The sequence below is a fragment of the Battus philenor genome, unplaced genomic scaffold (genome assembly GCF_028537555.1).
Source record: "Battus philenor isolate CCGP_79_NKW_IND1 unplaced genomic scaffold, ilBatPhil1.0.hap1 SCAF_9, whole genome shotgun sequence".
Taxonomy (NCBI): Eukaryota; Metazoa; Arthropoda; class Insecta; order Lepidoptera; family Papilionidae; genus Battus; species Battus philenor.
This window is the reverse complement of record NW_027181759.1, coordinates 13383503-13398959: the sequence shown is the minus strand read 5'-3', so window position 1 is coordinate 13398959 and position 15457 is coordinate 13383503. Positions and strand designations below refer to the sequence as shown.

Sequence of the window (15457 nt, the reverse complement as noted above, 5' to 3'; positions counted from 1 at the left end):
ACCACACAGTACATTTTGTTTTTCACTGCAAACATGGCGCTCAAACACAGAGACTCCGAACACACTGCGTCAGTTAGGCCGACCGTCGGTCGAGCGCAGGCGCGCCGACAATTCCTCAAAATACTTAGATTAACTCCAAACTATTCAATAAACACACACACCCAGGAGTCGCATTCGAACGGTACGATAACCTTGTCAAACAAGCGTTGTAATTACTTTCAAACAACAATATTAGATATTAAATATTTTGTTATCAAAATTACCTGGAAATAATAAAATAGATTCGTATATTAGATTTACAAATAAATAAATAGTAATACTAATATGCTATAAAATGCTTATGCTATAAAAATTGTAAAAGTAACTAAATATGCAGACCGAACACATGTAAAACGTAAAAGGTATTGCAACACATTTAAATAGTAATAAAATAATGTACACACATTAGTAAAATGTAATAAAATACATCACTTCAACATGTATAAATACTGTACATTGAAAGACATTAACAACGCAAGGATTGGACTCGGATTATCGCACCGTATTTGTATTAACTTTCCTTTATAAATGTAAACAGCACACAAAATGTGCTGTGTCGACACGGTGACCACACGTTCTGGGAGAAAATAATCTATACCTTTTAGTGTCAAAAATAAAAAATATTTATTTTTTATTCACATAAATTTTCTTTTATTAATGCATTTATTTGTATAAAAACCTGTTTTAGGTACCTGTTTGTATAAATACCATTATGATTTTTTTTCTTCATTTGCCAATGACATACAATACTGAAAGATATTAAATATATATATAATATCACATGGCGACAGACAATTCGCTCCCAGAAGTGAGTCTATATATAACGTATTCATATCTATCATTGAAGGCGGCTGTGGTCATATTGCTTTCCGATTAAAATATAAGATGCAACCTCTACTCGCTTAAAATATAAAGTCCATTACAATTTGAAAACGCTACTTACATCTATACGTAAATCTAAGTTTAATTTGTTATCACCAAAAATCAGATATTCAGATACATATCTATCTAAAGTTACAGGATTTGTTTATCATCGAGAGTGCTTTCGTATCTAAAACTACCTAAGATGCCGCAATGTGATCAATTTAATTCCTTTTGTTCACTGAAACTCTCTTCATAATTTCTTCAACTAACAATAACTTTAGATATACATGGATTGGAATATCTGACCCTTGGTTATTACTAATATAATATGCGGATACAAAACCATTATTTTATTAATTTTCTTCATATATAAATAGGTTATATTGTGTTAAAATGGAAAATAGAGTTTATAAAACAATCTCATATAGTATGTTTGAACAACGCTACTCCACAAGTTTACTATCGATTGTATATGTTAGTAAATGCTAGGTATATATGGGAGAAAAATATAAAACAGTGCGCATATAACATTGTACGAAATGTGTGGAAATATTATAAACAGATTATTGATTCAGCGGCTAAATGCATCTACATTGATTATTATTAATTTGATTCTAATAAAACTGGGAATGTTACACATAAAATACACTAAATTCTTAAAAAAAGTAGGTAAACAATGTAAGACAGCAACACCGGAGAGAAGATAAACAAAGTGTAGAAACGCGACGTATAAAATTCGATTTGTTATTGGTCCTTAGTTTACTAATTGCATGCATGTACAGTTGTGCTTAGGTAGACGATTGAAAACAAACCTAAAATTGACAGTTGCTTATCTATAAGAAATTGTAAAAAAATAACAAATAACAACTTTGAATTGTAAAACGGATTTTAAAACGGAATCTATACGATTCAAAAATTACAAAATATTGTGTTCAAAAATCTCACAAACGTCATTGTTACATTCATAAAATAGATCTTCGGGCTCAAATCGCCAAGTCTGCAAATACAAAACTAAAAACTACCTTAGTTTCTTTTATTTCAAAATATATTCATTTCCAGTCACATTGTGGTAATTATTTTTAATAGATTATGTATTAAGTAATGTCAAAAATTTTAAAAGTATTACGTTTGTAATAGATATATGAAAGCATATCCAAAGTCTCTAAGTTTATGATCTCAAAAACCTACAAATCTTCACTTACAAAGCAACAAGATTTCTATGTAAACAAAATATTCATTAACATCAAAAGCATGAACTTTATAAACCACTACAAAGTGTATCCACGCACTAAATATACAATACTTGATTTATGAAAAATATTCATTACATGTTAGAAATAGATAGATTTAAAAAAATTACGCATCTGCTCATAAAACTTTGAATAATACAACTAAGGTGAAAGTACTTATTACCGCAGCATGCTAGGTCGGTATTAATTACCAATGTCCCAGATATTATCAGCAATACAGATTCACTAGCATTGGTAATGACCACTAAAGCATGTTGGTTCAATCAACACCCACTTTGCATACCGCGGTAATAAATTATTTCACCTCACTAGAATTTATTTTGTCATCTAAACAAAGCCCTGCAGAGGTTATATAACTGTCATATAATCCATATAGCATCTGCAAATACAATTTATTCTGTATCAAAAAGTGTTGAATACTCTCATAACACTATACAAGTCTATATATCATCTTTAATATGTAATCAGGTAGCTTTACATAAAGAGCTCTATCTCTTCGCGTAGTTAATTTATTGCTTTCGGTTAGCGGAACATCCTACATATAAATACAAACAGTGGCAGTAAATTTGAAAATCCTAATCAACCACTCCTTAATTTCATTCAATATATTTATCAGAATAAGTCTTGCTCTTCGCGCTTAAATTAAAATATCTTATAATTATTATCGCATTATATATATCTGATATCTTTTGTCTGTATATAAAAATATCAATGAGAATGCGTTAAAGTATCTTCTGCATGTGTATAGATGTCACCCCGCGCGTGACGCTCTTAGGTTAGAGAAGATATGAGTAGAGAGCGACCATCGCACGCACGGCGGCCCGCAGGCGGGCACGTGCTCGGTTAGGGCATCTGCTGCACGGGCGTCTGGCAGTAGGGGCACTCCTTGGCGGTGGCGGCGCAGGCGTCGCAGAGCACGTAGTGGTTGCAGGGCGCGAGCGTGACGCTGCGCGGCTGCTCCTCGCACACCATGCACTTGGTGGCCGTCTCCAGGTAGAGCACCTTCTCGATCTCCTCGAGGTCGGCGCGCGCCTGTGTCTGCATGGCCTTGAGCGTGGTGAGCGGCAGGCCGCGCAGGTCACGACGCGCGGCGGCAGCTCGGGCCGCGTCCAGCTCACGGCGTAGCGAAAGCACGTGCGCGAGCGCGTCGTCGCGTTGCCTCTCGGCCAGCGCCGTCTTGCGCTGTGCGTCCTCCGACTCGCGCTGCCAGGCCTCACAAGCTGAGCGCGCCTGCGCGATGCGCTCGTCCCAACGCGCGGCTGCTGAGCGCGCGGCCAGCAGCTCGTCGCGCAGCCGCGACAGCTCCGCAGGCGCCGACGGCGACGCGGACGCGAACTCGAAGGGCCCGGTGCCGGCCGCACCGAAGCTGCCCGCCTTGATGTGGGAGTTGAATAGACGGTCGTCGTTCGATGCGTAGCGCAGGAACGGAGGCAATGGCGAGCCGCCCGCGGGAGGGCTGAAGCCGCGCAGCGCCGGGCGCGGGATGTTGACGGGCGCGGAGCCGCCGAGCAGGCACTCGCTGTCGGAGAGGTCCCGGTCCAGCGAGGCGACGAGGTTGAGCGGGTCGTCGCGGTGCAGGTCATCGAGCGCGTTGCCGACCACCTCTACGACGGTGGCGTCGAACGTATTCCGCGGGTGCCAGGTGAACTTGTCGTCGTAGGGGCGCGGGGCCGCGGAGCCGCCGCTGGATGTGGAGGCGCACTCGTCGCCGTTGGCGTGCGGCAGCCCGGGCGACGGCACGCGCTTGTCGGGCAGCGCGGACGAAAGCAGTTCCGCCAAGTTGGTGCCACATTCTAACGGTGCAGTGAGCTCCCGACCTACACCAAGATCTTCCGCTGTGAACAATAGATTGATATTAATTTTATGACATGAGAGACTTTAATAAAGATTTAATTATGATATCATTCAGTATAGTTTCTATTTCTAATGTTCCCATATGTTAGTACAAAAACCTACCCCATTCTTAAATGCATACTGTCTTAAACCACAAGAAGCTAGAACAAAAGAAGTCAACAAGACTTTTATAGCTAATAATTTTAACTATTACTATGTAGCTTTTTTTGTTACAATTGCCTATTGTTCACAGTCAACTACTACATAATGACTCTAAATAATCACGCAATAAATTTAAAATCCTAGTACTATGTAAATGACTTTTAAGTGATATGAAAGCTCGAGAATGAGTTGTTTTAAGTGTGTTTGTGAAAAGGATCACAAAAAAACGTTGTTTATAGTGAGTTCTCCTCAAATCAGGAAAATTTTAAATCGGGAGCTCAATTTAAATCTAGTTTCTATCAAGTTAAGTGCTTCTAAGTTATTAATCACCATAAATGACCCTGAGTGCATAGTATAATGAATGATTACATAAGTAAATGTATTCAAGTACATTCTACCGCTCTACCAACTGAGCTAAAAAATGTATATAAAAATAATCTCAGAAAAAAATCATGAATTTCAGTCCACAGACACCCGCTACAAAGCATAGGACTCCGGCAAAAATCCCCATGATTACCACCAGGCTTGCGCTCGTCACCGTGCGAGGTCGGAAGAGCTTAGTAATAAAAATAAAATTTCAACCTTTCAGTCACCCAAATCTGTTGGATGTATCTATTTTAATGGATGTTTCCTTGACAGTCACAGACAAGACTCACGTTCGACGTGCGCAAAAGCACAGAAGAGTCCCCGGGGACAGTAGCCGGCCTGTTGCACGTCGTTGCACTTGGTGGACTTGTAGATCTCCGGGTGGAACTGCTGCTCGGTGCGCGTGTGGCAGTAGCCGCAGGCATCGCCTGCCTCGCAGTTGCTGGGCTCGCCCCACTCCTCACCGTGCTTCACGTTGGGGCACGGCGTACTGCGATATTTATACTTCCTTGGAGATCTTCTTTTATCCTAAAATGGTAAATACTAAATATAAAATTTTCTTCAAAATTACCAAAAAAAAATCTATATTTACTCATTCTAGATTGACTATGATAATAGTTTCATACAGAAGACACATAAAGTGTCAATCTAACAAATTCTCCACTGCACTGACTTCAATCTCTAAGGCCCTGTAGCCTAAATTTAAAATTTCAGTTATCAACACAAGACATTAATAAGGAGACATCATTTTCAATTCCACATCAAGTGCGGCAAATATGATATAATAATACAAAAATAAGAAAACCAACATTACTCCTAACTACATATGCTAAAAACCATGGCTAATAAACTCCAAAACTAAGAGACTCCAAACAAAAAGTTCCCGCATGTGAAAGTATTTGCTGAAATGAATTAGAACCTATTAGAAAAGTCATTTTTAAAATGATACAAACACTTAATAGAATAAATTTTTAATTATAAAACAATGTGCTCTATATATTAGACAGAGTTATTATCACAAAATGTAAAAGTTGCCCCATTGATAAATCATTATGACATTAGGAAGCATTCACATGCACATAACATTTGCACTTATGTTATTGATGATTCTTTTTGTCTTTGTCATATTGTGTTTTTGGACTCTCGTTATTCCCCCATATATTGTGACATCATTTTTCCATGGACAATGATGGCATGTACTTCAACGGAAACCCTTTTTTTCATCCATAAGGGTTACAAAGATAGAATAAAAAAGTGCTTATTCAACTCAGCAACAGTATTATAATTACTGTGATGGTATATTTTTCCATCAAATTGATGATAAAATAAAAAAAGAATAATTATAATAATATAAATTGTTACTTATTATACAGAGAGTGTTTCTCGGACAAAGATGGCAAGAACAATGAAAAATCCAACTAACAAATAACAATTACTTGGATGGTATTTTTCGTTCATAACAAGGGTGGTAATGAAAAAAGAACTTTTAATTTATATGTTGTAAATCGTTATTTGAACGCTTAATTAACACATTCCCTGCCATATGAAGCATATACGACCCCCACTGCACTTTCCGTTCAAGCCATTGCAATTCTCATTGAAACACAAAAGATCTTAAAAATGAATCATAGGGTCGAATATAAATATACTTCACATCAAGTATGCGCGTACGAAATCCATATTAACATTTGTTACTTTTTCCCGCGAATTATAGCTTTGCAGTATTGAAAAAGTGTAAACCATACAAACGACTTTTTAAAACTTTTGAAGTTGGGGTCGTATACGCCCCACGCAGCCTGCACGGAACATGTTAATAAAAGTTCCCACTTGTAAACGCATCTTAAAACTTCGTTTCAATTGTTGACAGCCACTACCATCATCTGCCCTTATCATTTCCTTGCAAAAGTGCAGGTAAGAGATGTTATATAAAGTTTACCGTCAAGGACTAATATAACAATTGTATGGCATTTCTCAAAGCATTGAACTACAGAATAAAAATAAAACTCACTTTACTATTGTGATACTGCGGGCAAGCATACCCTTGTCTACATAATCTAGGTGGTCTTTTACATGGCTCTGTTTTATATGATGACAACACATAATTTGTATCTGAAATGAGAGAATTACATGTGAATATATGTCGAATGATATTAATTATGCATTAAAGTAACAATACATATAGGGTACCCATCTCATGAAGAAATGTATATAGCAAAAAGCAATTACTTGCTAGCAAAGATTCTAAAACAAATTTATGCTTAACATATGAGATTCTACATATTATTTTCCTTTTTTTATACCATACACATTTTTTTAGCTTACTGTAACAGTTGGTGCACATATATATATATTTATAAAAAATTACTTAAATAAAAAAAGATTTAACACAATGTTATAAAATATTATGTGTAATTTTGATATGAAATATTTTTAGTGTTTGAAATAGATACTTATTATTTATACATTTTTTATCAAATTATCAATAGCAAGTGTGTGGTGTAGCATGCATTTTTAATGTAGACATTTTTCAAATAATTTTTCTTTACAAAATTTCAAGTTATCTTAGAAGTATTTTATTGTGCATGAAAATTATTCTAATATTTCTTAGAATGTTGAGAATCTATAGCACTATATTATTTGGTACAAATATATTATTTGTCTGGAATCTGTTGAAGGAGGCTATGGCGGAATGGTCTAACCAGCTTAGTGTTTAGATCAGGTAAAACTAGTTGTAAATATAAGATTAATATATATGGCGTGCCAAATGAAGTGCCAGGTACTATATCACTTTATTTAAAAAATGTACCTTTATGTTAAGAATAACATTACAAACTTTTCTCATAAAGTAGATAATTCAAATGATGATTTAATTTTACAATTAACACCAAATTAAAATGAGAAATTTATTTATTTATTTTAACACTTCTTATACAAGCTACGTATAATGGCAGTTAACTATTTAGGCAGTGCAGAGATAAATTAATGAAGGTAATTGAAATAGTTAAATATCATAAAAGACAAATTTATCATGAACATAAACTTTTATCATTTAGCTTCAAGAAAACAATGTGCTGCGAATGATTCAGAAAATTGATTGCCAGAAATCTGATATCCTAATATAAGTATACTCAAAGTAAAATTGTTGGCTTTTTATAGAAAGCACTTCTGTATGGACAAGAAAGATGGATAACTTTAACTGCTTTTAAGAATGAGACTATTAACTAAGGTGCTTTTAGGTAAATGTTCACTCAAATACCTCATGACTTGATTATTATGCAGTTACATTAAAAGCATGTATTTTGATGAAATAGTAAGTTTAATTTTTAACTGCTATAATTTACAAAAAAAAAATTAGTTTTTTATATATCAACTCTATTAAATTATACAGGAGATTCCAGATAAATTTAAATTCGTCTCATGCCTTATTCGGCCACAATTTAATATAATTCACAAAAAAATCTTTTATTCAAGTAAAATGTTGTGTTTACAATGAATTATGTAACATCATGAATATTTTTACATGTTATCTTGTTATAGTATTACTGACCTTGCCATTTAGGGTCTTCATTCATTAAATTTCGTTCTCTATCAAGTGCGTTTGGTGCTGCGGCATCACCATCCGCACCATCTGGATTTTCAATAGCTTGCAGTTCTCGGACATCGAGCACAGGTGGACGCAAGTCTGGTGCACCATGAGCGAATGCACAATGAGCCCCATTTTTAGTGCAGAGCCCACGAGCGTCCGTATCATGGACACACATGCATGTTTTGTAATATCGTAAATGGTAACGCCTTTCTGTATCACCGGCTGTTCTATGCAGGAACGGGCATCTGTGGTAATACAAATATTACATAATCAATCATTAATGTTATTGGTAAGCTTATTATAGAAGAGTCAAAAATTCAGTCTTGGAGATATATCATGTAGATCATCACAAAAATCAAAAGTGCAAAGGTTATAGTAGTAGTATATAGACCTCACAGAGTATAACAAAGTAACTATATGTACAGTATAAGTATTTTTATAAAAAAAAATATAATGCTCAGAAGAACTAGAAATATATATGTCAAGTTAATATATGGTATATAAAAATCTTTAGAAAAGCATGCAAAGTTTATAAGAAAAAATTTTCAAACAATGCATAAAGATGTTTAAAATTAATAAATTTGACAAGACCAACCATGACACTGGAATTTTCAAAAACAGAGAAAACTTGAATCATCATCATTTCAGCTATTAAACACATACAGACATCTACTGGTGGACATCAAATCTCCCACAGATTTCCATTAGGTCCAGTTGGAAGAAGCCTGCATCCAGCATCTTCCTAAGGTCATTGGAACTTGATTTAGACAAAATTATCTCTGGTTATCGTGATGTATCTGGTTTGCTATATATAAGCCTTCTCTATAGATTTGCATTAAGATCAGTTGAAAGCGCCTTTGCTTATAGTGCTTTCTTATATCCTTAACTTGATTCAGACATAGAAATATCTCTGGCTATCACATTGAGCCAATTTTTCTTTGAGAAATTGAGAATATCCATCTTGACATCCCCTAAACTTATCTCGGGTGTCTTCTAAAAGAAACCCAATTTATAGTAAACAGTATTGTCACCTACTTGAAGAGGAATCTGCAGTCACATATTTTTTTAAACATCTATGATTATAAATATGCATTATATACATTACATTTTTACATTTTTGATATAGGCACCAGGAACCACCAAAGTTTAAATTAATGCTAACAACTTTGAGACATTCATTAAAAAAATTAATCATAAAGTGAGTCAATATTAAAATAAACTATAGCAACAACTAAAAGGGACAATGTTCTGTAATAAATAATTGTGTATTATTTATTCTATTTTATTATGACCCATACATGACAAGTTGAAACCATTTAACCCTTTGTTTGCCTTAACTATCAGTGTTGGGAATGAATTTTTTTAAATGATAAATGAAATATTATTGTTTATGATCCTGTGGTCTGTAGTACACCAGAGCAAACTACTTTAAACTGTATGTTTAAGGTGATTCTATGTGAAGCAGCCAATTTTTTTTTGAGCAGATCTGTCCTGTACGCACCCAGGGTGCTTGGACAGATATGACCATAGGCAGTTGGCAGGTTAACTTTGTCAGTTATTAAATATATCAAGTTTATGTATAAATTTACCTATAGGGGTTCAAATGTTATGTAGATGTAGCGGAAAGCCTCTCTAAGCCTCTGCCATCTAAATAAGTTTCCTTCAAGTTGTTATATACATATCGTAATGGACAATGCTCTATTTGGAATGGCACTGAGAGTAAGAGTGTTTGCATTTAAGTTCACACATTAAATTAATTAATTAGTAATACATAAGTTTTTGTATTTAACTTTACTTAAAGGGGACTCCGACGCTATGTAGTAAACTGGTTGTGGCAGAAAGCTGTTCTAAGCCTCCACCATCTGAATAAGTCACCTTCAAGTTGTCATGAATGTGTCATAATAGACAATGCTCCGTTTGAAGTGGCACTAGGAGTTTAGTAGTACATACATTTAAGTCCATTCATTACTTTATGTAAATTGCAATGCTTAAGTTTGTGTCTAATTTTACCTACACTGAATGTATTCAAAAATAGACTTAATAAGTTTTATGTACTAGCATGACAGCTAAATCTGTTAAATACATGCTAGTGTGTCAAAAGCATAAAGAGATATTAGTTTAACTATATTACATACATATTTTTGCTCTGAAAACAGGATATTTCAAACATTTACATAATGTATCCAAAGGTTTTTGTCTAGATATAAATTCAAAGACACTGACATACCCACACTACACTCACAGTATATTTATGATATATATATGTAATCATTTGTCTGTACATAAAAATCCTAGTAAATTTAAAAAACATGGTAATAACTATCAACATATAAGCTTCATAGTGTCTATACCCATTTGTAGGTAGAAAAAAAAATATATATTTTAAAATAAACTACCAAACAATAGGGTAAATGTATGTTTTAGATAATTCAAGAAATTTGGCTAACCAAGCTTCGTCATGAGACATATTACTCCATAAAAATTACAAAACCAAGCAGTTTTTTGTTAGTTCATAGGAGGTGGTGAGGTCCAAATTAACATAAAATTAATTATAAGCTGACAATCATAAATAATTGTAATAATGTCGTGTAATAACACTATTTAAACTAAATTCTAAATAGCAAGAAATATTGACTTTACAACAATAAATAAACTAAACTTCTTTGTTAATTAATATTACAACTCCTGTAATATTAATTAACAAAGAACCAAATTGGTCATGTTTTTATTAGGAATTTTTATTAGTCATTAAAATAAGTCATAAAATTATGTTTAAACAACAAATATAGTTGACTTAAGGAAAATGTACCTTCTCTACCTAACCATATATAGTAGTGAATCATTGTAATAAGCCTATTAATTATATTTGATGAATGACTAATTATATTTGATGAAATAATTAAATCATTGATTGAACTTTATTAATTCAAAATCAATTAATCTTCTTCAAATTGGAAAAATTATTATTCAATGTCAAATAATAAACATATATAATTATTTAAGTATCATTTAATAATGTAATGTGGCTTAGGCATATAATATAAAAAGCTAATTAGAAAAAGTAAATTGAAAATTCAATCATTTGTAAAGGTAGAAAGTTGAAAGGTGTTTTAATAATTATATTATTTTAAATTAAATTTTTTTTATTAAGATCTTTCTAATAAGTAAAATAAATATCTGGTGAAGTGTGTTCCATCCAATAGAAAAACACTCTTAAGAAGGATGTCTTTGTCCTCTACGACAATTACTTCAGCTACGAAAATAGGTTTGTCTCTAAGTCTGAACTTGTATAAAGAATACGGATTCACTTCGTTAAATACCGATATTGTATATTTCAGACGCCTTGTCAAGTGAATGCACATAAAAAAACGATGCGTCGATGCATCGACATGGATAACGCAGACGCAACACAACAAAGCGAAGCTGTACTCACTCGTCGCCGTCTTCGCAAATACCAGTGGTCTCGTTATATTTGGCACAGTAGTTATCGGCGCTATAATTAAAAGATCCATCTCTTTTTCGGACGGGTCTCCTTCTTCTCTGATTATTAAAATGCCAGTGAAAACATGTGAAAGGCCTATGTTGTGTACATTTATGTTGTAGGAACGATGGACACTGCTCCACTCGGAATTCCTTCAAATATCTGCAACACGACATCACTGAGCTCAATAAATGTTATACCGTAACAAACTATAGTTCGCGCGCTATCACTTTCGACAAAAACCACAATAGAAATAACTATTTACTTATAATGATTTGGTTTTTCTGTTTGAGCTGTCAACAAAGGCTTAGATTCCGACGGCATTTTGGAGAACTATTATGTATTGCGCCTCTCGCGTCGCGCAGGGCACGCTTGCCGATGACCAATTAAAATTCAATATATACGATCACGTGATGCTCAATATTTTAGAAAGCCATTAAACGTAAATAATGAACTAAATTTGATGAGATTTTCTCGAGAGCAACGAAACATTTTAATATGTAACGACCTTGAACTTAAAGCATTTTGTTATCGCAAACAAATCACAAGCAGAAGGTAGAAAAAATACCTACAAATGTAATCAACGTTGACAGAAACGTCACGTCTTATGTTTTCTATTTATCTCTCTCTTTCTTATGATAATTTGCCTGTAGTAAACAGAGACGAAAAATAGGTCGATCCATTAATTTTTTCAATGAAAGTATCTATTGTAACAAAGAAACACGAAATACAAACAGTGAAATTATACGCAATATTCGATTACCCATTTGACTATTTAAATTGTTGTTAATATTTTTAAAAAATATTATAACTTGCGTTTAACATAACAATGAAATATAAATTATAATAATGGAAGCAGAGCATATCTGTTTAATTTTAATGTGTGAATTTTTGTAATCAAAATATATAAAATATTTATAATGTTTAATACTAAAATTCTTTTTACATTAATTCGAATTTTTGCGTGCACATTTTGTTTAAAAATTAAATTTATATATTTTTTAAAGTTGTGGTCTTATTTTTCCTATCAACACCTTCAATATGCTTGAGCCAATAGTAAGATAGTTTACAGTATCCGTTGAAAATTTCCTCCAATTGAAAATCGGGCTTTTTTGACCAATGACGTCAACGGAAACGAGCGAGGTCTATCCAATCACCGTTTATATTATTGGCGTCACTATTCGCCCGCCATTCTCTCGTCGCCATCTTGAGCATATGATCGTTGTTGTGACCCTCGTTTAAAATTTAGAATAATTGTTATATATTTGAAGTTTTTCAATTCAAAGGTGCGGTAAAAAGTGTAATTATTCTGCATTCTACATTTGTAACAATAAAATTTAGTGGTTCATCACACTATTTCATTGAAGTAGAATCATCAAAATATTTGTAATCGGTGCAATGTTACAAATTGTTTTGAAGTGTATTTGAAACATATTATAATTGTTTTCCAGTAAACAATGGCACGTACCAAGCAAACTGCGCGTAAATCCACAGGAGGTAAAGCACCTCGTAAACAATTGGCAACCAAAGCCGCGCGAAAATCAGCTCCTAGTACTGGAGGTGTTAAGAAGCCCCATCGTTACCGCCCGGGAACTGTTGCCCTCCGAGAAATCCGTCGCTACCAGAAATCTACTGAATTGTTGATCCGTAAACTGCCGTTCCAGCGACTTGTGAGAGAAATTGCCCAAGATTTTAAGACTGATTTGCGTTTCCAGTCTGCCGCCATCGGAGCTTTGCAAGTAGGTCTCTCTGGTAGCTAAATTTGATTGTGTGTGGAATTTTGAAGATAAGTAAGTAAATGATTATTTTAATTTCAGGAAGCCAGTGAGGCTTACCTTGTAGGTCTGTTTGAAGACACAAACTTGTGCGCCATCCACGCCAAGCGTGTAACCATTATGCCTAAGGACATCCAGCTGGCCCGACGAATCCGCGGCGAGCGCGCTTAAACCTTTAGTTGTAGTTTATCTTATAAATTATTTGTAATTCGATTAGACATAAATTCTATAACATTTTTCTATGTCTCACATTTATTTCATTTAAGTAACGTAATTGTAAGGAGGCAGCAGAACTGAATTTTTTATAAATATGTTCGTATTTTATAAGTTTCATATCCTTGCGATTTGCTGGTCGGCACAAGCTTCTATCACACAATGCCACATGGGACAGCATAAATTGCTTGGATATATTTTTAGTAACACATGGTATGAGTAAGTAGTGTAATAGGTAATGATTACTACATGTTCGATAGTTCTGTACTTTCAGGTAACTTTGTCTAATGTAAATGTGTATTGAGAATTTGGTGTTAATAAATACAATTAGAATCTATAAGCTTTGTTTCTTTTGCCTTCATTTTAAACATTGAGATATTATAGCATACAATTGTTATGCTAGCGCAGCTTCTCTTTGCACTACAGTATTTATAATGATACCTTTAATTCACTGCAGTTAAAAATTTAAAAACACAATCACAAAATAATAGACTAATCTATCTGTCTTAAACACACAAGTAATTATACTCTCAAGTTTTATTTTTTCTAAATCTAAGGTTTTGTTTTATATCTTACTGTTTCAAATAGTTTTAATTACTTACCTATATATAACATTCTATACTACACCAGTCTTAAGATGTTTGCCACAATTTCAAGCCTTGGACATCCACTGCTGAACATAGACCTCCTCAATGTCTATTAAAACTTATTAAACTTGGTTGACACCAACAACTAGGTCTTTTTTGGACTGTAACTTTTATTTAGTTAGGAGGTAAAAATTAAGGTAGTGAAGGTATCAGAAAATAAATTCTCTTTTTCATACTATTCAAGAAAAGAATATTTCCTTTCTGAAATTAATTTGTCTAGAAAACAAAAATTAAGTAAAAAATTACTGTTACGCTACTCAAAATTGTTTACATACAACAAGAATATCAAACATATTTGTTAAGTAGTATTGAGTAATAAAATAATATTTCAATACAATAATTTTTAATAATTTATTTTCTTATAGCAAACTACCGGTTAATATCTTATTCTATTGCGACAGAGCTTTAGCTTCTTCCTCCTCTATTTCTTTGAGTCTCTTCTCTATATCTTCTACACTTTTACCATTCTCTTTATTGTATTTATAAGATAAGAGCAGTTGTGTTTTCTCCATACCTTTTACTCGTTCATATAGTGTCTTATCAAATTCTAGGTCTACATCATTTTCTTCTCTCAAAATGCAGAAGTAAATGAGGAATACAGTAACACTGCCTATCACACAGTATGGTTGGTACCAAGGCATGTTTGTTTTGACATTTTTAACGGGTCGTATAGGTTTTTTTGCTGCAGCACCACTTGTGGAGAATTTAATAGGTTCATTTTCATTTATTTCGACATTACGACTTGAAAAGCTTCTAAGATTACGTCTGAAGCAGCTTCTGTAAAAATGAATAAGTGTTTACTAAATGTTTTTCAAAGACAAATATTTAGACAAAGAACAGTTTAATTAATCATCAATTTTCTTATGTGTCACATTTCTTGTAGAATGGAAATTTGTATGGGCTAACTTATGTAGGTCACGCAAACGGTGAAGACTTTAAGTATGACTCATAAATTGTGCAATCATAAACTATTGATTTTCCTAAACAATTAAAATATCTTTTATAACTAATGCCTAAAATGTTTTTTTTTTAAATGAATATTAATAATATTCCACAAATTAAAAAAATATTACAAAAAGAATATATATACTTTATTTTCTAAAAAAACTACATAAGGTTCTCCTGTGACATGATTATGACAATACCTAGTAGTTTAACATTATTAATGTAAAAGTATCAAATTTATTCATTTTTTAAAACATGAAAGATATTTCTCTCTAGGCCAGTAATATTACTAACTG

The 15457-nt window shown here is 33.6% G+C and overlaps 2 protein-coding genes across 3 annotated transcripts; one reads left to right on the top strand and one right to left on the bottom strand.

The window, feature by feature from the left end:
- Positions 1–732: 732 nt before the first annotated feature.
- On the bottom strand, positions 733–12110 carry unk (RING finger protein unk). Of its 2 annotated transcripts, none has more exons than XM_068775676.1 (6): positions 11847–12110; positions 11534–11743; positions 8062–8345; positions 6523–6623; positions 4805–5042; positions 733–3988 (listed from the first exon to the last, which is right to left on the bottom strand). In XM_068775676.1, the coding sequence occupies exons 1-6, from the start codon at positions 11903–11905 to the stop codon at positions 2997–2999; spliced, it is 1884 nt and encodes a 627-aa protein (XP_068631777.1). In that variant the 5' UTR covers positions 11906–12110; the 3' UTR covers positions 733–2996. The 2 variants fall into 2 exon arrangements, with proteins under 2 accessions (XP_068631777.1, XP_068631778.1); XM_068775677.1 differs by having other exon boundaries at positions 11534–11759; positions 11847–11920.
- Positions 12111–12752: 642 nt separating this feature from the next.
- On the top strand, positions 12753–13909 carry LOC137931968 (histone H3.3A). Its single transcript, XM_068775483.1, has 3 exons — positions 12753–12867; positions 13033–13320; positions 13399–13909. Exons 2-3 carry the CDS (start codon positions 13039–13041, stop codon positions 13525–13527), a joined length of 411 nt encoding a protein of 136 aa, XP_068631584.1. The 5' UTR covers positions 12753–12867; positions 13033–13038; the 3' UTR covers positions 13528–13909.
- Positions 13910–15457: the final 1548 nt, after the last annotated feature.

Excerpts from the sequence above, each read along its gene's own strand:
- LOC137931968 (XM_068775483.1), top strand. The coding sequence starts at position 13,039 with ATGGCACGTACCAAGCAAACTGCGCGTAAATCCACAGGAGGTAAAGCA. Across the intron at positions 13,321-13,398 it reads CCGCCATCGGAGCTTTGCAA|GAAGCCAGTGAGGCTTACCT; the intron begins GTAGGTCTCTCT and ends TTTTAATTTCAG.
- unk (XM_068775676.1), bottom strand. The coding sequence starts at position 11,905 with ATGCCGTCGGAATCTAAGCCTTTGTTGACAGCTCAAACAGAAAAACCA. Across the intron at positions 6,624-8,061 it reads TGAAGACCCTAAATGGCAAG|ATACAAATTATGTGTTGTCA; the intron begins GTCAGTAATACT and ends CTCTCATTTCAG. Across the intron at positions 3,989-4,804 it reads TGCTTTTGCGCACGTCGAAC|CGGAAGATCTTGGTGTAGGT; the intron begins GTGAGTCTTGTC and ends TATTGTTCACAG.